Source organism: Mytilus edulis, chromosome 12 (genome assembly GCF_963676685.1).
Source record: "Mytilus edulis chromosome 12, xbMytEdul2.2, whole genome shotgun sequence".
In the NCBI taxonomy this organism is placed as follows: domain Eukaryota; kingdom Metazoa; phylum Mollusca; class Bivalvia; order Mytilida; family Mytilidae; genus Mytilus; species Mytilus edulis.
The window spans coordinates 46,565,171-46,588,650 of NC_092355.1; the positions used below are offsets into that span (position 1 = coordinate 46,565,171).

A 23,480-nucleotide genomic window follows, 5' to 3' on the forward strand; every position below is an offset into this window, starting at 1 on the left:
ATTTTAATCCCCAAATGCGCGCAAACGTAGTGCGCCCGGGGGCCAGAGGGTGATCTTGCACTAACACACCAAGTCCAATAACTATTTTACATCCCAGCTGTTTTATGTTAGATAAAAAAAATACCTTTTACGCTTCATAAAATTTAATTTAGAACGCCTTCAAATCATTGTAATATACTTTATATATTACTATATACCCTTTATGAGCCCTGGACACAATGTTTAAATATGTTAAATTAACAGAGAGTTTGTATCCAGTGTAGGGGTATGAATCGTGGTGGGTCTATATGCTAAAGGTCTCAGCATAAACACTGTATCTTTTCTACATAAATTTTGAAAATTAGTCTTTTCCGTATAAATAAGTTTTATTGTGGATCGCATTCCCGCCAAAATGTTACAAAACAAAGAAAAACATGCAAAACAAAGAAAATCAAGCTGGGGTGATCTGGTAGTGATGATCCGACCCAGATCACCATTGGTAGAACAAAGGAGCTTTTTCATGTAGAATACAATTAAACATATCTAAATACTTGTGCACATTATTTACCACTGAATATCTTGTACACTTTTAGTAAATGGAAAATATTTTGGAAACTACAAATCACAAACGGATGCCGCCGATAATTGTATTAATCAAATGAGTTATTTACCTGGTACCAGTGACAGTGCGTGTAGTGAAATAGGCCAAGTAACGGACGGAGGTTGGAAAACAGCACCAATGTGGTCATCAATTTTTCGGAGAGAATATTCAAAAACATTCTATAATGAAGGTACTTTTACATTAAAATTTATAGGAAGTAAACTACAAACTTTTAGTACATTAAGTGAACCGGAATTTCACATTAAGCCAGATTTTCATAATCCTCTGGTTTTATCCACTTAAATGCCATAAAAATAATTGCCCATTAACACCCATTTTTCTTTTTGAAAATCTTTTACATGTATAATTATAAGCCATCTGTAAAAGTGTTTTAAAATCTTTGTTATTTTTTTATTGTTTTTGAGAACTTAAACTTTTCAATGATAAATCTATGAAAAATCAAGAGAGAATATTTTTCCTCCAAAATTTCAATAACTTATACTTATATCTCGAAAACAAGCACATTGATCTATATCTTATTTTTGCTCTTTTGGTTTCCTTTATTAATCCCCTATCAATATATACTTGTGTTATGAAATGCTTGTTATTTTGAAACTGAGTACAAACTTCATTAACTGACCCTTGTAAATATTTCTGTAGACTTTTGAATTTACTTGTGCATGATTGTATCTGTACTTGAATGTGTTTAATTATTATGAGGACCATAAATGGAGATTAGATACACAACCATAAAGTTTCACAACGAAAAAAAGGCACATTGTTCATTGTATCTAGTTTACACTTTTTGGACCTTTATAGCTCTTCATCTTTTATATAAGCTTTGGATTTCAAATATTTTGGCCACGAGCATCACTGAAGAGACATGTATTGTCGAAATGCGCATCTGGTGCAAGAAAATTGGTACCGTTAATTTTATTACACAAGTCTCATACCGTATTTCATGCATTCCAAATGTTGACGACACATTCGACCTCGGGTGAGTCGAATACTTAGGGGAGGTCCCTTCGACTTCGACCATCGAGGTTTAGACAGGGGCTTATTTATAATAAAATTGGTACAGTCGTATTTTTCATTTAATTAAATTGGCTCTTTATAATGCTTTTATGCAGGTTGTTTATTTCATTCGATATATGAAATAAAAGGTTAACTTTGATACACTGATTAAATCCGTGGAAAAACTAAGTTCAAGAAAACACATTATAGGGAATTGTCTACAACTTATTGTTAACAGTGTAAAATGTGTAATGTTATTTAAGATCGAAAGTTATGGTCAATGTGTTAAGATACTAAAAGTTATATTGACATAAAATTTGAAAAAGACAATACGTAAAATGGCGTCATTTGAATTTTTCAATCAGTTTTATTCTGAAGATGGAGTACTAAACAAAATCGAAAGGTTTTCAGACCTATCCAGTAGCGGATTCCAAGGGGCATGGACCTCTATTTCGTTTGAAAATATCTTGTTGAAAACATGTGAATCTAATAATGTGTTCAATGGCGATTTTAGGACTTTTAACCTTTTTTTTGTTGTAAACCGGAAGCGATAAAAATGTTTATTTCAAATCGAAACAGATGTTTTTAAACCCCAAAGAAAAATGTCACGAGGGAGTTTTAAACATATTGTTGTCTCCAGAAAACATTACATCCATATGCATAAAAGATGAATTAGAAGATTTAGTAGGGGAAAGTTTTGGATAATAAATATTTTCTTTCTTCCCATGCTCATCCATTTAAACGAACACCTTTTCCTTATGCAGCAATTTTTCATCTGTTTCAACTTTGTATTATGTTACGTACTATTGAACATAAACTCATCATAGATACCAGGATTTAAATTTTAGTAACTCCAAACGCACGTTTCGTCTACAAAAGACTCATCCTTGACGCTCGAATAAAAAAATGTCAAAAAGGCCAAATAAGGTACGAAGTTGAAAAGCATTGAGGACCAACAATTCCTAAAAGTTTTGCCAAATACATGTTAGGTAATCTATTCCTGAGGTAGAAAACCCTGAGTATTTAAAAACATCAAAGATTGTTTACAGTAATTTAAAAAATTATGAACATATCAATGATAACTCAAGTCAACACAGAAGTGCCGATTCCCTCGGGGAAATAAAACTCCACCAGGATGTGTCATCGACCCAGTGGTTGTAGATAAACGAATCACAGATAGCAGGATTAAATTTTTATATTTACGCCAGACTCGCGTTTCGTTTACAAAAGACTCATCAGTGACGCTCGAATGAACAAAAATGTTAAAAAGGCAAAATAAGTTCGAAGTTGAAGAGAATCGAGGACCAAAAGTCCTTAAAGTTTTGGCAAATACAGGTAAGGTAATCTATTCCTGAAGTAAAAAAACACCATAGTATTTAAAAAATTCAAAGTTTTGTTTTAAATCAATTTATAACTATAAACGTATCAATGATAACTCAAGTTAACACAGAATGGCTGACTACAGGGCTTGTGATACCCTCGGGGAAAATAAAACTCCACCAGCATGTGGCATCGACCCAATGGTTGTAGATAAACTCATCATAGATACCAGGATTAAAATTTTATATTTACGCCAGACGCGCGTTTCGTCTACAAAAGACTTATCAGTGTCGCTCGAATAAAAAAAATGTTAGTAAGGCCAAAAAAAGTACGAAGTTGAAGAGCATTGAGGACCAAAAATTCCTAAAAGTTTTGCCAAATACATGTACGGTTATCTTTTCCTGATGTAGTAAACCCTGAGTATTTAAGAAATTCGAAGTTTCGTTAACAGTTAATTAATTTTATAATTATGAACATATCAATGATAACTCAAGTCAACACAGAATTGCTGACTACTGGGCATGTGATACCCTCGGGGAAATAAATCTCCACCAGCAGTGGCATCGACCCAGTAATTGTAAATACCCTCATCGTAGAATTGTTTTACATTCCAATATCAATCTAAACCCAGCTCCATGAGCTCTTTCAAATAAAAGTATGTATTGAACAATCAATATAACTAATCAGAACAAACTTTTACATGGACGAGTACATGTGATGAGCTTATATATAGTATACGGTAATAAAAGAAAGGTTCCGATTTAAGGTTACCTTAGTTAAGTGGACACTTAAGCTAGTTTATGCATACGGCCTAAGAATTGTACTTAACTAAGGGAATTTTTCGTGAAATCTGAGTTTCACTTAAGTTAAGAGTCTTAATGCATACGGGCCCAGCCGCATTTTCAGCTGGTTTAAAGCAAATTATACAATCAAAATTTAGCGCATTACCTTCGTGAAGTTGCCAATTATAGGCATCCAATATGTACTGAATTACTTTTAAAGTGTATCATATTTTGGCAAATAAAGATTAGGCATTGTAACCTTTAAAAACAATCAACAAGTTTTGGGCCAAATATAACCCAACTTCGTTTTTTTTATAAGATGAGGCTTATTATATTTAACTAGTATGTAATATCGTAAAACAATTTCATTCATGGTAAATTTAACCATAACTCAACAGATGACCAGCTACTAGCAACGCCTACTTCCTGTAAATTCAGAAATGTTTACGATGGCTCGAGGGAAAGTGGAGTTTACAGAGATTGTAATGAAATATTGGCATTTGCATGTGAACAATCAGGTATGTAACATAAAATGTACATTACCTTTTAATGTAAAATAATGTATGTATTACTTGTAAGCTTCTCAAGAGACAATTATATCTGATTGTCATAGAAGTAATTAACAAATAAATAGTATATTTATTGTTTCTCTGGTTCTATAGAGAACAATAAGTATTGATTGATCACACAGGAAAAGTTTCATTATCTCAAATATTCAAGTTGCATTAACACTTTGAGAAGACGTTTTATTGTTATGGATTTGGAATGAAATCTTAAATGCGTCTCTTTTTTATCCTCACATTGATACTGCTGTTGTATGGCAGTATGAATCGTTGTACCTTTTCTAGTTTAATTCCCAACATCTGAACTATTACCGATAAGTGATAACAATTATGTATAAATATTTATACAGTATGTAGTCTACACCAAGAGAAAAAATGAATCCCCAGAATCTGTTGAAGTAACTTAAAAACAGAATTATCTGTAGTTGGTTCCGTTTCAAAAAGTTGTATTAAGACGCTGATAAATAAATGCTTGACATTTTTTTTCATATTAAGGTAGATGATAGGTATATGTTTCTTGAGATAGAATTTTCTTATACCTTGCAAAAAATGAAGATTTTACTATGCTCTTTTCAAAATTATAATAATAAGGATGGTTCACCGTGCTATTTTTGACACTATGAGTGTTGAAAATTGTCTAAATGTGCTTTGCATGATCAAGAAAAAACATTTCATTTATGTGCATAAAAAGAAATATATAAGATAGAACTTTGAAATAAATTGAGAGAAGATGAGTTTTGTAATATCTTTTAAGAAAATAAAAAGAAAACATGGTGTCACCGTACTTGTTTTCTTACTACAACTTAAAAATTAAAAAAATCCCTATCAGTCCAGTTTGAATTTTGTACTCAAAGAGTTATCTCCCCTTAAATGGCTTAGATGTAAAAATTGATTCTACAACACACATGTTTGTTATTTGTTTAAATATTTTGAATAATGCAATAAATCAGCAAGTTTTCTTCATATAGATTAACAGTCTTACCAATAAAATTACACATCTGTCTACAAATTTGCAGATTTGGGCAAATATCTAGACTGATTGTGTACTGCGATTGTACAATCCAAGATGGCGGTATGTCACGAATCGACCTGAAATTATTATTTATGGGTATTTCTCTTTTGGGATACATAAAGGCTACTCATGTTACTAATGCCATTATGTTTATTGTAAGCGTAATACTTGTATCCATCCTACTGTGTACAAACTTCTTTGCTTAAACCTTCATCATATAGATCATGTATATGCTATTGCTTTGGGGGACTACATTATAGTCAAATTTTAGATAAACAAGAATGGTTTACTGATTACATTTATATAAATAACATAATATCATGTTATTATCATGTATAGATAAAACCTCGTTTTGAATACATTTAAGTTTTTGCGTAGATTAAAGAAAACTAGATACGTCATTCTTGTATATATTTCCCTCTAAAGATGAATACTCTAAAACCTTTATGATAGCATATTGTATTAACTAAAGGCAGGTTGAATATGACGAGAGACGTATTGACGAATTCTGAAAGTAAAGTCGCTGAAGCTACTACAGGTAGGTAAATGTATTTAATTTGATTTAAACAATGAAATAACACGTACGTGCTTTACTGAAAATCAATCCGTAATCTTTCCGTCGGAATTTGACCACTGAAATCATTTTGTTTATTTCGATGTATAGTAAATTCTTCATCGGAATATTACCACTGACAAAAATGTTTTTATTAATTTTTTAGTGTAATCCTTTCTCACACTTGTGTGTTTCATTCATTGCTATTTATACAAATAAGACATTAAAACCAACTCATTGTTACACCACTGTCACAGGTAAGGTAAAGGTTAAGCGCTCATAGACATGGTTGTCGTTTGTTCATGTCAGTAATATTTGATTTTCGTGTATTGTTTTGTTAAAAATAAGTTGGTTGTTTTCAATTTTTTTTTATAATGGTTCCTTTTCTCTATGGACAACTATATGACATGGTGTTTTCTCATTGCTGAAGGCTGTACAATGACCTATAATTGCTCACTAGCACTTCATTTCTATATCAACATTTTTTTTTTTTCGAAATATGTATAATTATCTTGAGTTTATTATATCAGGTTATACGGACGCCATCACGAGTTGGTTGACCGTTATGTAATAACCGTTTCACAAATGATATCGAATATGGTGTCGTAACTACAATTCTCTTCCCTTTCATGAATTTGACCTACCGAATTAAGACTATTTACCGGATTTGTTATCACATAAGCAACACGACGGGTGCCACATGTGGAGCAGGATCTGCTCACCCTTCCGGAGCACCTGAGATCACCCCTAATTTTTGGTGGGGTTCATGTTGCTATTCTCTAGTTTTCTATGTTGTGTCATGTTGTGTCATGAGTATTATTGTTTGTCTTTTTCATTTTTAGCCATGGCGTTGTCAGTTTATTTTCGATTTATGAGTTTGACTGTTCCTCTGGTATCTTTCGTCCCTCTTTTATCAATTACTTAAGGACGTATTTGATCTAGCTAGTTATTCAGCATTACAAACTGTTATGATGTATTTTTAACAGTATTTGAATTAACTATTTAAGTCATTATTGTTGCAGCAAATGCAAAATTAGACCAAATAAATATACTCTAAGAAAAAAGATGACTATGATCACTTTTAACCAATTGTATTCCTAGAAATATAAAGCAGGCAAGATAAATAGGAATATTCTTAAGTCATACTATAATTTCTACAAAATTATTCCGTATGAAAGCTCTGCTTTAAAACAAATATATTGAAGAATGAATGTTAAGAAAAGAAACTTTTGAAGTTTTGATTTTTTTTCAATCCATATTTGTCACTTTTCAAAGAATAGGACTGATATTTACATCTTTAAAATATGTCCAATATAATTTAGCATCGCAAATAAACAATGTCAAATACGGAACTCCAAGAAAATTCAAATCGGGAAGTCCCTTATAAAATTGCTTACTCAAATGACCAAACACATCAAACAAATTAAAAACAACTGTGTAAACACTCGATTCGATGATAGGTACAGATTTCAATGTGTTAAAAAATTGACTATACTAGGAAATAACAAGTTATACTCCATTTTAATTTTGATTTTGTAGTAGAATTATCAAGGTATATTTGTTCCACCTAACAGAAATTTCCCCGGAAACTTGGTTATAAGCAATGCACAAAAATATGTACATGTTGGAACAAAGTCTATAATAAAATTAACGGTATCAATTTTCTTGCACCAGATGCGCATTTCGACATTACATGTCTCTTCAGTGATGCTCGTGGCCAAAATATTTGCAATCCAAAGCTTACATAAAAGATGAAGAGCTATAATTCAAAACCGTTATTCCGATAAGAACAAATATTGTTATATTTATTTTTAGTGGAAACAATATTCCATAATATTTCAACTATTTAGGACTTAAATTATAACGAACGTATATTTCATATAACACAACCTTACAATGTGTTTTTTTTAATGTTTAAAGGATATAGTAAACAGCTGATTCTTTAAATCTTTTTTCAGTTATGACATGCTCTTTGATTTGCGTTATTTTTCAGGCTTAGCTGTTGGATTAGCATTGGGAATTTTTGTTATCACCATTTCTGTAGCTGCTCTCATCATTTTGAAAAGAAAAGGGTAAATATTTTTTAAGCAAATAAATCCTCTGTATTTGCAAAAAAATGCCTTGTCTCCTGTTTTACCGGTACCTGCATGTAAACAATTTCAAATTACAGATTTTCTTTTACCTAATGCATAGCCAATATACCAAAAAAATATGCATCTTCTTTTCTTAGCAGATTTAAAGGCGTTCCATATTAAAACAATACCAAAATATACGAATGCATACGTTTTTTGTAAATTATTTTAAAAATATGATATATTGTGTGCTATAATTATAGCATATAATCGGTAAATTTTAATTTCGCCTGGCAAACTGAATAAATCATAACTATTAACATCAATACATATATATATCCTTTTAGGAAGTGTAACCCAGTAAATGTCAGCTCACCTACAACAGAATATGATACAAGCAATATTCAAGTTAATTCTGAACCGGAAATATCTCACGTCCGTGGTTTAATTACCTTTGATGAGTATGCTGTAATCAACAAAACTTTAAAAGTACATGTAGATACAAGTAACAGGAATATAGATGGATTGTATACAACACCTTACACAGAGTATGACAGACTTGCACATGGAAGAAGTACATATAGCAGGCCAGTACAAAATACATATGATACTGTCAATGGTCAACATGTGACATCAATGTATCATACAGCTTCTAGTAAACTCAGAATATCAGATAATCTTGAACATTATGATCATATACCTACAAACTGTTAAAATATACCTGCAGACTGTTAACATACACGTACGGAATGTTAACAGTGACCTGAATCTCAGTGATATTATAATTAATACTGAACATATTTTTTTCTTACTAATGATATAAAAAGATAATAAGCATTACTGTTCTGTCGTGATTATTGTAAATGTATTTCCAACACATTCGGTCCCATTACTTAAGATCTTTCAACCCTTAAAGGATGGAATTAACATAGATAAATAAAATCGTATACTAAAGAAGCAATGAATGAGGTTTTCAAATTTGATATGCCTTTTGTTTAGTTTCTTTGTTACATATTTGTTTGTTTTCATAGTGATTAAGATTATAACACAATGTTGACTGTTGTACCCCTATTTTGGACATTTATACCTTTTATGTCTATTTGTTTTGTTCACGCAACATTGTTAATATAATGGAATTTGATGCGACTGTCATTGGAGATAAAGGATACTACAGATACAGTTAAGTCGGCTTCATATAAAAGAGGGACGAAAGATACCAAAGGGACAGTCAAACTTGACTTACATCTAGAAATTGACAATGAGGGTCGGTTGAAAACAAAACTTTACGACAAAAGAGATGATTTCAGCTTTCCAATTGTGAACTTTCCATTTCTAAGTAGCAACATTCCAGCAGCACCTGCATACGGGGTATATACCTCCCAATTGATACGATATTCCCGTGCTTGCATTTCCTATCATGATTTTCTTGATAGAGGGTTACTGCTCACAAGGAAGCTATTAAACCAAGAGTTTCAAATGGTGAAGTTGAAATCATCCCTTCGTAAATTTTACGGACGCCATCACGAGTTGGTTGACCGTTATGGAAAAATAACCGTTTCACAAATGATATCGGATATGTTCCTTACGTCGTAACTACAATCCCCTTCCCTTTCATGAATGTGACCTAGCGAATTAGACTATTTACCGGATTTGTAATCACATAAGCAACACAACGGGTGCCACATGTGAAGCAGGATCTGCTTACCCTTCCGGAGCACCTGAGATCACCCTTAGTTTTTGTTGGGGTTCGTGTTGTTTATTCTTTAGTTTTCTATGTTGTGTCATGTGTACTATTGTTTTTCTGTTTGTCTTTTTCATTTTTAGCCATGTCGTTGTCAGTTTGTTTTAGATTTATGAGTTTGACTGTCCCTTTGGTATCTTTCGTCCCTCTTTTATTCGAGTGAGAGGTTCAGCTAGCACTACATCCAGGTTCAATCAACAATTTTCTACATAATAAAATGCCTGTACCTATTCTGGAATGTGACAGTTGTTATCCATTCGTTTGATGAGTTTGAACTTTTGATTTTGCTATTTGATAAGGGACTTTTTATTTTTTCATTTTCCTCGGAGTTCAGTATTTTTGTGATTTAACTTTTTACAATCTTTGCAGGTCGGATTTCACATCTATATATTTCGGATTTATGGCGATATGTATTTAAGAGTTATTTAAAATAAGGTCTTTTAGTTGACGTATAAATGTGTTAACATTACATGAAATACTTTTAATTATCACATGATTATTATGTATGTCATTGCTTGCAAAATATATAAGACCGAGCTTTCGTATGTTAGAACAGACCAGGTAAACATACATTCGTCACACCTACCTATCATGAATAGGCTGGCTTTACTTTCTTTACTACGAAGCCGTCATGACGTAAAACAACCTTTACAATGCCTAATATAGGACTTTTATCTTGATAAAAAGAAGTACACTATTCAAAGCTCTTTTATTTTCCATATAATTGATATTTCATTTGTACCAATGGTTAACAAGTTCATGGTCGAATTCGTTTACTTAATAAGGTGGTACCTAACACTACAGGGAGATAACTCTGTAAAGTCAGATAAACCTATTAATTACGTTGTGTTGTAAAAGAAATATTAAGCTTCTCAATGATCAAAATTGGTGTTTGTCAAACTGCTATATAACCAGTGTAATTTTTCTGACAAAACGGTTGGTTCAAAATTTTACAATATCTATTATGAGTTCAATTGAGTTTACAATAAGAAAGGGTATAATATTATAACAAAGACAAATATCCTGAACAAAAGATAAAACATAGTAACCTAACATTAGATACAAAGTTTCAAGAAATTCCGTCAAGTAATATGGGAAGATATTACAGCACACACAACTAAAGAAATATTGAACAGAAAGATCAAAGTCCCAATTGTCTAGTTGTAGATTTTGTGCAAAATGGAACTACTGACAATATGCACATGTTAAATTTGTGTTGCAACACTTCTCAAAGAGTTATTTTAAAAGAATTCGTTTTTTTTCAAGCAGCAAAGCAAAATATAATTTTTAACAACTTGACAAACAAGTCTTAGAACTAGATTTAACTGGTTTGATAAGCATGCACTTGGTATACCTATTCCTCGAACTCCAACATAATTTTACAGGTAAATTGTCGGTAATTCAAAAGATGTTGACATTGAAGGAATAAACAAATAGTATATGTCACTTTTGGTTGCCGATTGTAGTAAGATTAGTAAGAGAGTGACGACAACAACTGGAAGTGTTTAACGACTTTGACTGGCTATACAGCCCTTGCACGATCGGCTTTATCAGATGACATTACGAATACTAAAATGTAAGGCTTAAATTTGTTGACGGATCCTCGATATCTCGAGAGTTCTAGTCAATAGTTATCAAAGGTACCAGGATTCGAACTTTTAAACCACTTATAAGCGAAGATGATTTGAAATATAACAAGTAGAAGCAATCCGTGTGTTTTGTTCCACGCATTGTTTTTACTGTTTACTTGCATGTGACATTGTAGTACGAATTATTCAAGATCATGTAAGATTTTGCATTATACATGTCATCCATTCCTGATAAAAAAAGTTAATATATTATTATTTTTACAGCACTAAGTCGATACCTCTGCCGGTAAACTATCAGTCCCCGAGAGTATTATCAGTTCAGCAGTCAGTACGTCAGTACTGACATAATCTATGACAAATTCTTTAAAATTGTTTATAAATTTTGTAATCTTAAAGGGTTTCACCTCCTGAGGCAAAGTTGACCTTAGATTTGATCAACATTTTAGGTCTCTGTTTTTTTTGCTCTTACATTGTTCCGGTTTTTATACATCTTTGGATTCAAATAGTCGGCTTTGAGGTTTTCTGATGAAGGTAAATCCAGAAATGTCCTTTGAATACTCGAAAATTTACAACGTATTGGTTTAATTGTGTTTTATAAAAATGAAAAGTAAGTGCTTCATGTAATAGTTGTTCTTCAATTTGCAATATTTTTTTTTGTATAAGCGATGTAGTTATGACTTGTTCAAGAGTCATTAAATTACTATAACAAATTTTTTTTTAAGATGTTTGATTAAAAAAAAAACTTAGTTTTTTTATCAAATTAAAATATGCTTCCCGTCTATACGACTTCCTCTTACCAATTTATAAAATATTGTTCAAACAAACTGCATGTTTTTTTTTATATTTCTTTTTCATCTTCATCATATCAATAGAAAATTTGAAAAAAATCATGTGATAGTGAAAAACTAAAATTTGAAAAAAGAATTAAAAAATTGAGAGAAGTGGATAATTAAGACGTAAACAAATTCAAATATTGCTCAAAATTATTTTTCTTCTCGATTTGATACATAGAAAACCGAAAATTTGTGCACGCTATCGCGAGTTTATTGAACGTTATAAAATATCCGTATATATTCCTAAAGTAGTCACTAAAAACCCGTTTACTTTCCCTGAATGTGATCTAGCGAATTAGGCATATTACCGGGTGAGTACTAACATGAGCAACACGATAGGTGACACATATGGAGAAAGATCTGTTATTCTCCTGGTACATCAGTTTTTGGTGGCGCTTGTGTTACTAAGTCTTCAGTTTTATTTGTTGTGTTTTGGTCTTTTTTTTTAGCCATGACATTGTCAGTTTATTTTCGACTGATGACTTTGAAGGTCCGTCTTGTATCTTTCGCTTCTCATTTTCACAAAGATCTTTGGGTAAATTATGTATCAAATGAAATAGCAAATCGTTTGGTATATATGCAGAATATTTTCCTAATAAATTTCTCTTGTCAAATTGTTTAGAAAACTTCCATCCCATGACGATGTATAATTGTTTTTCTTCAGTATACATTTCCTTGTTCCTATATTGTTAAGTATTCTTGGAAATGAAAAATAAACTCCTCTCCCTTTCCATGCTAAAAACCTTTATCTTATGACGGGGAATATGCACTTTTCCAACTTTACAGTTCGTTCTTATGTTGTATTGTTACACCACTAACCCAGGTAAGAGGGATGATTGTGTTTAACTTCACCACATTCTGTAGTTATGTGCCAGTCGGAAGTCATGATCCTGTAATTCAGTGGTTGTCGTTTGTTGATTCCACATCTTTCTTGTTATGTATACATTTATTTATACATAGTGATACTGCGATCAAGTTTATCACCATTGGAATACGCCTGGCAGACTGTAGTCGTGTAAAATCATCGGAAGTCAATTACAATCATGATAGAGGAAAAAAGATAAAAAAAAAAATCTTGGTTACATAGGTCTAAGTTTTTTTTTTTAATCAATTCCATATCCATTGCGGAATCGCATACAATTTTAATAGCTAACATGTTCCGTTACACTGAACGGCAGGAATCAGATAGTTCGACAAAACGGCTCAAATGCAAGTAATAAAAATAGATAATGGAAATATGTCAAAGATATAACAACCCGACTAAAAAAAGCAGACAACAGCCGAAGGTCACTAATGGGTCTTCAACACAGCGAGAAAATGTCGCACCGCGGAGGTGGTTCTCATCTCGCTCCCGAATAAAGTTGTGTACTAGATTATGGTGACTCTGTTAAATTGTTGAAAATCACAGTTATACGGACTTTTCTTCTAGACGCTTTCAGATATTGAGCTGATTTTTGGTATGTCAGTTACTAATGATGAGTTACAGATCAAGTTTATGTTTCGTTCCACTCCGCTAATTTTTGCCGAAATTACGGGCTTTGGACCTTGATAAATTTTTGAAAATCACAGTTATACGGACTTTTTTCTATACGCCTCCAGATTTTGAGCTGATTTTTGATATGTGAGACCACCATCATGCTTGTGTCCACGTGTGTTATTGAAATTGCAGATTTTTCAACTTTTTGAGACGGGGCCATTCGTGTCGCTTTGACACATCTGGTTTCTATAGATTCTTATCCTGTTTATTATCAATTATGTTTTAACAATAACGTTTTTGACAAATTTGTTATATATTGCCGTTGTCAATTGTTTTGCAAACCTTCTGATTTAAATTCAAATTCACGATACGATCTATCACGATACATTCATTTAGCAAAATATGAACGAAACAATACGTGAAATATACGTCAAGGCAACACAACATACGGTTTGGTATAACAGACCGGTGTTTATTAGTGGAATACAAATGAATTTAAGATCAGTATTGCGGCATACCAAATGTGCTGAAAAATAATATTTTCCGCATTAAACTTCTAGTCATTTCATTCTCAAGTCGGAGTATTTTCCTATTGAGACAATTGCGCAGAGAAGGGGCAACATTCATATCTTCCTTATATATTTAGTTTACATTTCCTAAATGCTCATTATTTAAACCATACATGTTACAGCTTAAGCTAGGTTCACACTGCCGATCAGATCAACTCGATCAAGCCCGATCATGACAAATTACGTGATCGGGAGACTGGTCTGACTCAATCGACAAGCATGCTCGGGATAGTATACCTTGCTCTTTATCGAGCTGACTTTCTACCCGAGAGTTTTTGACATGTCAAAAACATTCGAGTAAGGATCGAGAAGCAATTCACTCGAGAAGATATCGAGAATTCGTCGAATAACGGTCGAATTGATCGGGAAAGGATCGTGTAGATATCGAGTATGATTGGAATACAAAAATTTTACCGATGAGTACTCAATCATTTCGACCTTTGCTCGACTAATGTCCGATCATTTCAAGATTAACTCGACCAACTCCCGATCGCTTCCAGATCACTTTGACTTCTATATTTATTTTATCCCTGACCAATTCGACCAATACCCGATCCCTTCGCGACCACATTCGACCACTCATCGATCTCTACTCGGCCATACACGAGAACACATAACTGCTACACGATTCTATAAAAGTGTGTGCAGATCTGAAGTTAACTCTCATAACTCTGCTTCCGCAAAAATATATTGGCAACATTTTTTTAACTGTACAAAAATTCCTCCATGTACAGTACGTGTCTTAACTTTGGCAAGGAGAGGTAACATTTTAAAAGAGAGGTAAAAGACACCAAAGGACCAATCAAACTCAAAGGTCGAAAACAAACCGACACAGCCATAGCAAAACACGTAAACCGACGACAAACAGCAGTCCACATAACATAGAGAACTAAAAACTTAGCAACACGTAACCAAACAAAACCTGGGAAGATCTCAAGTGTTCCGGAAGGGAAGAAAATCCTGCAATGTTGGCACCGTTGGATTTTTCAAAGATGAAAGTAATTGTGAAATAACATTCATTATTAGACTGCTGATGACTAAGTTATCTTTCAAAGTTGGTTTATAAGAACATCAGAATTATATTTTACCTGTTTTATGGACTATTGTCTGTTTTGTCTGTCCGTATTTTCCGTTTGTCCAGAAATGTTTGTAGTATAAAAAAAGAAGATGTGGTACAATTGCCAACGAGACAGCTCGTCACAGAACACCAAATAACACACAGAAATTATTAATAACAACTATAAGTCACAAAACATTCATTTTTATTTTTCACTTGAATTTTTTATGTAATTTCACACAAAAATGAGACGAAAGCAAACTATACACTCGCTGCAAAAGCGTCTACAGTTTGTCTTTCGTCGTTTGTTAGTTGAAATGCATTTCTTTCTGATTATCAATTATCTAAACGTGTTCTTGCTTGTTATATCTTAAAACAATGTCTAAAATTACTGAAATTTAGGTATCACCTTGCTTTCTTTCATTGAAATAACAGCTATGAAAGAAAATTTGAGTAATTTAGACATATTTTGAGATATTACAAGCAAGAGCATACCTCTTGAAAAAAAAGAAAAGGCTTTATAATCACTATCTTCATACAGTCATCTGATTAAGATGAAGAACTGCCATTAAAATTAAATATGCATAGAGGAGCGATGTCCTCTGTGTCTATAACATCTTCTACGGAGGCTATTGTCTCCACTTACTAAGTTTAAATAACAACAAAATGTGCATGAGTTTTTTGTTTTATGGTAATAAGCATTGTGTATACGGAGTTTCATAAAATTTAGTTGAGGCAAAATAAAATTAGTGAACGGAAACTAATATTGTCGGGACGTATGCACGGACAACGGTAACACTTAGTGTCCACTCTGAAGCGTCCGGAAATAAAAAAAAATCGGACGTTTATATACTGAAATTGTGCTGACCCGACCAATTCCCGACTATCCCTATGACCCATATACGATCTGGTCGATATGGTCTGGTCAAGATCAGGCTGAGATCGTGAATAGATGGTTTGGTCTATATAGTCCAGTAAAGATCGTGTAAAGATCGTGAATTGATCGGAATTATCGAATAGGTATTCATTTTGTTGTCGTGATGAATTCGTGATGGGATCATTAAGGAGTCGTGAATGGTCGAGTTAAGGTTATGTACAGTCGGATGGCGGTCGGGTAGAAGTCGTAAACAGGCCCGATGAAGAATTTGGTTGAGCTTGTTCGGTGAAATTTGGACAATCGGGATCATTGAGTTGATCTGATCGGCAGTGTGAACCTAGCTTTAAGGAAATTAAACCTAGTACACGATCGAGGATATATCTAAAATTGAGAATGGAAATGGGAAATGTGTCAAGGCGACAACAACCCGACCATAGAGCAGACAACAGCCGAAGGTCATCAATGGGTCTTCAATATAGCGAGAAACTCCCGCAACCGGAGGCGTCCTTCATCTGGCCCCTACACAAATATGCATACTAGTTCAGTGATAATAGACGTCATATTAAACTTCGAATTATACACAAGAAACTAGAATTAAAAATCATACCAGACTAACAAAGACCAGAGGTTCCTGACTTGGGACAGGCGCAAAATTGCGGCGTGGTTAAAAGTGTATTTTGAGAACTCAACCCTCCCCTTATACCTCTAGCCAATGTAGAAAAACAAACACACAACAATACGCACAGTAAAACTCAGTTCAAGAAGTCCGAGTCCGGTGTCAGAATATGAAACAAAAGAAAATAAACAAAATGACAATAATCCATAAATAACAACAGACTACTAGCAGTTACTGACATGCCAGCTCCAGACCTCAATTAAACTGATTGAAAGAGTATGTCTTCATCATATGAATGTCAGGCACAATCCCTCCTGTAAGGGGTTTAGTATTAAATCTGTTCATGTGTGACAGTGCATGTAATTTTATGAATTTTTCCTGTGCATCTCTTGATTGGCATAATGTATTGTATGGAGTGGAGTGTTGGAGTGGAGTATTGGAGTGGAGTGTTGGAGTGAACTTTTGGAGTGAGATTTTGGAGTGAAATTTTTGGAGTGAGATTTTGAAATGAAATTTTTGAGTGAGATTTTGGAGTGAAATTTGATGAAAATTTTGTAGTGAATAATTTAAAAACAAACTATACTGAAATAGAAATAAAAAAATGCATGCAGTGAAGTATTCGAATAATAATGTGAACGACCTCATATCAACAGTCCTTTATAAACAATTTCAAATTCTCCTGACCTACTGATGTATAACTAAGAGTTATATAATTATTTAGCATTGTGATTTCCCAATCTCTTCAGAATCTGTCAGCATCCTCATTAGGAGAATTTTACATGCTCGTGTATTAGGTTTAGTCCCCATTTCCATTCTTTATTATATTATATTATTTTGTAAAATGAACAAAAAATCTTCACATTATCATGTTTAAAAGTATCATATTTATTGTTTTTGCACTGTTGTTTTTAGTTTTTTAAATGATTTACAAATTAATTGACTTGAGCTTCTGTTTAAATAAAAAAGAATGTTTAAATGTTTTCAACAATGATGAAAGTATTTTCATTTTCTGAATTTAATTTAGATGAAATTTGGATTTATGAAAAAATAAGTTATTAATTGGTATTACCTAGCTATCATTTCGGCATCAATAGAACACAATAATAAAAGATGAACTGCAATTACAGTGTTATTTCCTGGATTTACATTGAGAAAATATTGTTACACCTGGGGTGTGTGGTTAAACCTTCGTAGCAGGCTGAGCTATAAATATAAATATAAAACATAGGTAATATGGTAATTTTTAATACAGGCACTGGTATAGATACATCAATAGTAATATAATATCATATATATATATAATAAATCTCCAATATGTGGATACATATTAACAAGAGAGATTGGTCAACTTTTAATATTTACAAAACTATTTAGTTGTAGTTATAAGGCATATAATAATTATGGTCTCAATAAAATATATAAGTCTTGAGATTCATTACGTATGTTGGTTGAAGGAACCGCATTTAATAAAAGTTGAAAATAAATGAACCAACTACTAACGTTGTTGTCAAATCTATAAAAGATATTGTTGAAAATCTATATAGGAAAAAAGAAATAAATTCACAAACTTATAATTTCTTGAGGAATAATAATGAATCAAAACACGGACACATGTACCTTCTTCCAAAAGTTCATAAAATTAATCTAGAAATAATTAATGAGGCATTCCGAACTGGTCAAATAGTTGGAAACATAAACATTCCTTACCGACCAATCATCAATAAGTGTAACTCTCCCACAAGACGCATTGAAAGAGTACTGGGTCTAATCTTAAAACCATTATTGAAGAGGCATAACTTTTACATTCAAGATACAAAAGACTTCATTAAAAAAATAGAGTCACACGAGGTCACAAAAGAATGCATCCTTATTGCCTATGATGTAACGTCGATGTTCACAGTGTTTAAATAAAAACGAGTCCTTAACCAATCAAAATATCTCAATACAACTCCTAAGACACACTTCTCCTTTTCTTGTAACAACATAAATCTTCAGAGATGTTGAAATAAGAACGAGTCCTTAAGCAATCCAAACATCTCAATATTATCTCTAGGACACACTCTTCTATTTTTGTAACAGTATATATCTTCAGAGAATCAGTGACCTATCGTATCATTAAATACATAGATAGTTTATTTTCATGTATTTAAATATTTGAGATAGTCGGTCAATATTACTATTAGTTTCGTTTTGAACCAAACTATGTAGGCAAGTATCTATTTATTATTACTTCAATAGTAAAATCATACACGCATATATATACGCATAGATATTGGTAAGAAATAATTGATTTGATGATGTAATTTCACCTGGTGTTTCGGTTTAGGTTTTATATTACCTAGGCATTATCCCCATCAGGTACCCTAGCCTTACAGCAACATGATAAAAATAAACGAAAATTCTGGGGTACGACACTCGGTGAATCATCTCTCTGTTTTCTTTAAATTGACTTGCGAATATTGTGATATAGCTTAATCGCCTATATTCTATTTTAATTTAGAAGATGTTAAATATTCTTTTAAGTTCTTGTGTTTCTGGTATGCATTAATGGGTGGTTTTTGAAAAAGTTGGTTTGCTGTGCCATCATTCGAAATTAAGTGCCAGTGTTTTCTTAAAGTTTTACCCAGTTGTTTAACTCTAGGATTACATTTTGTTATGAAACATAAAGGTGGTGATTTCCCTTTCTTCCTAGTAATGTACCGTAATGTACTTTCCCTTGTTCTTTTCATTGTTGTTGTTATTAAGGGATCAATTTCGTCTGCAACATAACCCCGTTTCTGGAGTTTTTCTCTGAACAATTGAATTTGTGCTTCTATGTCCTCTACATTATTAGATGATCGAATAAATCTTATAATTTCAAAAAGTCACCAGCCTCTGACATAGAATTGTCAATATTCAGTATTTGTTTTTATACAATAGATGGCATTTTAGAACTAACCTTAACTGCATTAATTTAGACTCCCTGTATATGCTATTAGGCCAACAGTAGGTTTATGAGTAAGCCTCAGTTACCCTCTAAAAAAATTAATTTTTATTACGAATTTTATTCTTTGCACAAAGATATGAGCATTATTATGATATTCTGGTTCAATGAGTTTTCCCAGATTTTTGCCCATTAGGACTTCGAAATTCTGTGCAATTCAATGTGCACTTTGTCACCACAAGTCAAATGACACTCCCACAAGGTGAGTTAATGAGAGGAGCATATTTCATATTTTTAAATGAACATGACCAAATAATTATTCATGATTATCTGTGATCAAAATTGAAATCAATATTTAGCACTGTAATTTTTCTATATTTATTTTTAATGAATACTTGTTCAAAATTAAACAAAACATTTAACCCCCTGACATTCTACTACTTCTAGAATAATATACTATATACTCTAAAATTTCACCAAAAAAAAAAAACACTCCAAAATCTCACTCCAAAAATTTCACTCCAAAATCTCACTCCAAAATCTCACTCCAACACTCCACTCCAACACTCCACTCCATAAAATACATTATGCCCTCTTGATTTCATATTGATAATAAAATTCCTTTGATTTCTTTGATCAGACAATATTTATGATACAGACCATTTATTATTTCAAATGGATTGTTTGACATAATTTTGTATGACTATAATTGGCTCATGTCTTTATGGTTTCGTGCAGATTTACTAATTATTTACTTTTCCGAAATATCCATCATATCATGGTAAATTTACATTTGAATTTCCATCATCATCTTCTTTATATTCCTAATGTGTGAAATACGTCTTTTATTTGGTTGGAAAGTCAAGGTGGAACAAACTAAATATTTCGGATGAAATTTAGATTGTAGCTAGGACTATTTACAACATTTATAACCACATAGTTTCTCCATGACGGTATACTGTAAATTATCTACGTTGTGACATAGTTAATGACTCATTGATTATCGTCTGTAGGTTACAACTGGTATACACTTGTAATTGACCTTAATGACCTGTACAAAGTTAATTAATGTAGTCTGTACTTGGGTAGCTGGTGGTGCTATAACAGAGACAAAAAGCCTGACTGAAAACGAATACATTTCAATAGAGAATACTGACAAATATAAAACAAATATAAAATGTATTACAGAAACTGAAATTATATAAGTATTGCCCTTCGGAAATCATCTCAGCTAATTTTGAAAATATCTTTGCTAATTATGAAAATATTTTCCTGTCGAATTCCCTGAATCCTGAGCTGTGGTAAAGCGTAGTTTGCGCGAACTACTGATGCTTGCGAAACAGTGGTTGACAGGAAATTCGACGTGACCTGTCCTATCAACTGTAGTATAACCTGAGAGTATAACTAATGAAATGTGAGTTGTTAGTTGAAAGAATTTGGGGGATAAAAATTGTCATTTAAAAGACTGACCAGTAATAAAAAATGTAATGAATGGCCATTGCTCAGATTATATGAAAAATAAAAAAAAATATATGAGCTGAGTAATCCCCCAAGTGGTAAGATTTTAAGTGAGGTGGAATACAAAAGGGGGTATAAAGGGGGCCTTCAAGACGCATGTGCTGAAAAAGTATGATACATGGCTGAATATTCAGAAAATTATAAGGTCCACAAGTGTTTCTTTTCACATTCCAAGCAGGCTCTAAATTGAAATGAGCGTTTTTTGGCAAAAAACTCAATGACACAAGTTCTGTAAATACAGTAAAATATAAATCCACATGTATCAGGGGAAACAGCAACTCTTCGTATGGCTGAATACTTCATAACAAGTATAGTTAATTCGCATAAAAGTTCAATAATGGTCAACAAGTTCACATTTAAGTAAATAGTTCTTGGTAATCCATTCAAGTGCGCATATCCAATATGACTCATGTATTTTTAGACAATGTCTAAGACTTCTGAGCTTTTCGAATAGTGTCCTTGGAAAGACGAATATAACGACAATAACTGTCTGATTTCCACCGACCAAGTGTTTTGATAAGATGATCTTGAATATTAACAGATCCTACCGATGTACTGGCACCAATTCTAAAGGAATGATCATTGTATAAGCTTGAGTTGTACCCACAAATATCTAGTACATGTCTTAGACTTCTGATGAAAAAGTCCCGGTCTAAAGCGTTACCATTCTCTTTGAAAAACAATGGATCTGAAAAACAAAAGGATTCTTGTAGTGTACGCGCTCAAGGCACCTTGGAAGAAACATACAACTTTATGGTTACATGGTTTAATATAAACTAACTAGAATCTACAGCAATACACATGATTTTATAATCATTAAGTAGAAATGCAGATCGTGGGAATCTAAAGATAAAGGTATAACTCATGTCACTGCATCCGATGATGCTTACAGTTTATAGCACGGACAGCTGATTAACGTAAACAAACTTGAACTGATAAATATCAACAATGTAAATACTACATTCCTCTTTTCCTTGGATTGATAATTATATTACTGAAAGATTAATTTCCAAAGTAAACACTTAGCGAAATTAAGAACTTATTTAATCTAAAGAAGTTGTCTGTAAAATGTGTGAAAATAATCTAATGAAACCCTACATGATTATACTAAATATATACAGTCTATAGCGAACATTTACAGTTTTAGTTCATCACAAAATCTTTAAAACGCTCTGGTTACTTTTGATTACGTTTTGGTCTTGACGGAATCGATGAATCCTCACGAAGGTTAACTTCTGGATCTGTATGTTCATTTTCATTTGTGTCTTAAATATTAGTGTCAATGTTTTCGTTCACAAAAGTTTCTTCTTCGTTTATTTGTCCGTTAAACTTTTTAACAAATGAACTGTTTCTTTGGGAAGTGGTTCCTTCATTGTTCTTTAAGGTAAGACGAGATCCTTCTCTCTTGACAACATAATACGGATCGTGTTCGAATGATGTTGACAGTTTGTTGGTTTAAGTCTGTTTTTGTAACACTATATCTCCAACGTCAATGACTGATTCTCTCGTTTTTCTTTTTTGATCGGCATATGTTTTTCCCTTTTCTTTCATTTCAAAGTCTTTTCCTCGCGTATCTGCGTCATCTTTTTTCATTCTCCGCATTAATCTCGGGTAGTTTTGTACGAATTTTCCTATTGAAGAGGCGTTCTGCAGGACTTTCCCCAGTAGAACTATGCGTAGTACTGCGGTAGGCTAATAGAGATTTCGGAATTTCTTTTCTCCAGTCTCGATTTTCGGCATTAGCTGTTCAAAATGCTTTTAGTAAAGTTCTGTTTTGTCTTTCAACTTCACCATTGGCTGAAGGCCAATATGGTGTGCTTCTGTTATGTTTGACACCGTTTTTGCTCAAATAATTATAAAATTCCTTTGATGTGAATTGGGGTCCATTGTCCGTTTTCAAATATATTGGAATTCCGTGATGAGAAAACATCATATAAAGCGAACAGATAATTTTATCGGTTGTAACTGACTTAAGTATCGCTACCTTTTGCCACCTGGAGTAATAATCCACTACGACAAACACAATCATATTCACCTGCTGGAAATGGTCCCATATATAAGATCTGCACACAAGTCCACGGTCCGTCTGGCAACTGTGTTCTTTTTATAGGTTCTTGTTTCGGCACGGGTCCTACGACTTGGCACGCTCTTCACGTTTTTACCATATTTTCAGCATCTTGGTCGATTCTTGGCCGCCATACTTTTTTACGCAATCTTAATTTTGTTTTAACAATACCTTGAATACCCTCGTGTGCTAATTGTAACGATTGTTTTTTAAGTTTATCAGGTATAACGATTCGTGATCCCTTTAAAAGTACACCATCAACAACTGATAATTCTTCTCGGAAACGGAAGAGATTGTTTGACTTTGAAATTTTTCCATT

The 23,480-nt window shown here is 32.8% G+C and overlaps 1 protein-coding gene across 1 annotated transcript; it reads left to right on the plus strand.

Annotated features, from left to right (window-relative positions):
- The first annotated feature begins 596 nt into the window (after positions 1-596).
- On the plus strand, positions 597-8,794 carry LOC139497135 (uncharacterized). The gene is made up of 5 exons (XM_071285226.1): positions 597-770; positions 4,095-4,214; positions 5,744-5,809; positions 7,818-7,896; positions 8,244-8,794. Exons 1-5 carry the CDS (start codon positions 638-640, stop codon positions 8,608-8,610), a joined length of 765 nt encoding a protein of 254 aa, XP_071141327.1. The 5' UTR covers positions 597-637; the 3' UTR covers positions 8,611-8,794.
- Positions 8,795-23,480: the final 14,686 nt, after the last annotated feature.

Bases quoted from the DNA above. Each gene is read 5' to 3' on its own strand.
- LOC139497135 (XM_071285226.1), top strand. From the start codon at position 638: ATGAGTTATTTACCTGGTACCAGTGACAGTGCGTGTAGTGAAATAGGC. The intron at 4,215-5,743 runs GTATGTAACATA...TATTAACTAAAG, and splicing joins ATTTGCATGTGAACAATCAG to GCAGGTTGAATATGACGAGA. The intron at 5,810-7,817 runs GTAGGTAAATGT...GTTATTTTTCAG, and splicing joins AGTCGCTGAAGCTACTACAG to GCTTAGCTGTTGGATTAGCA.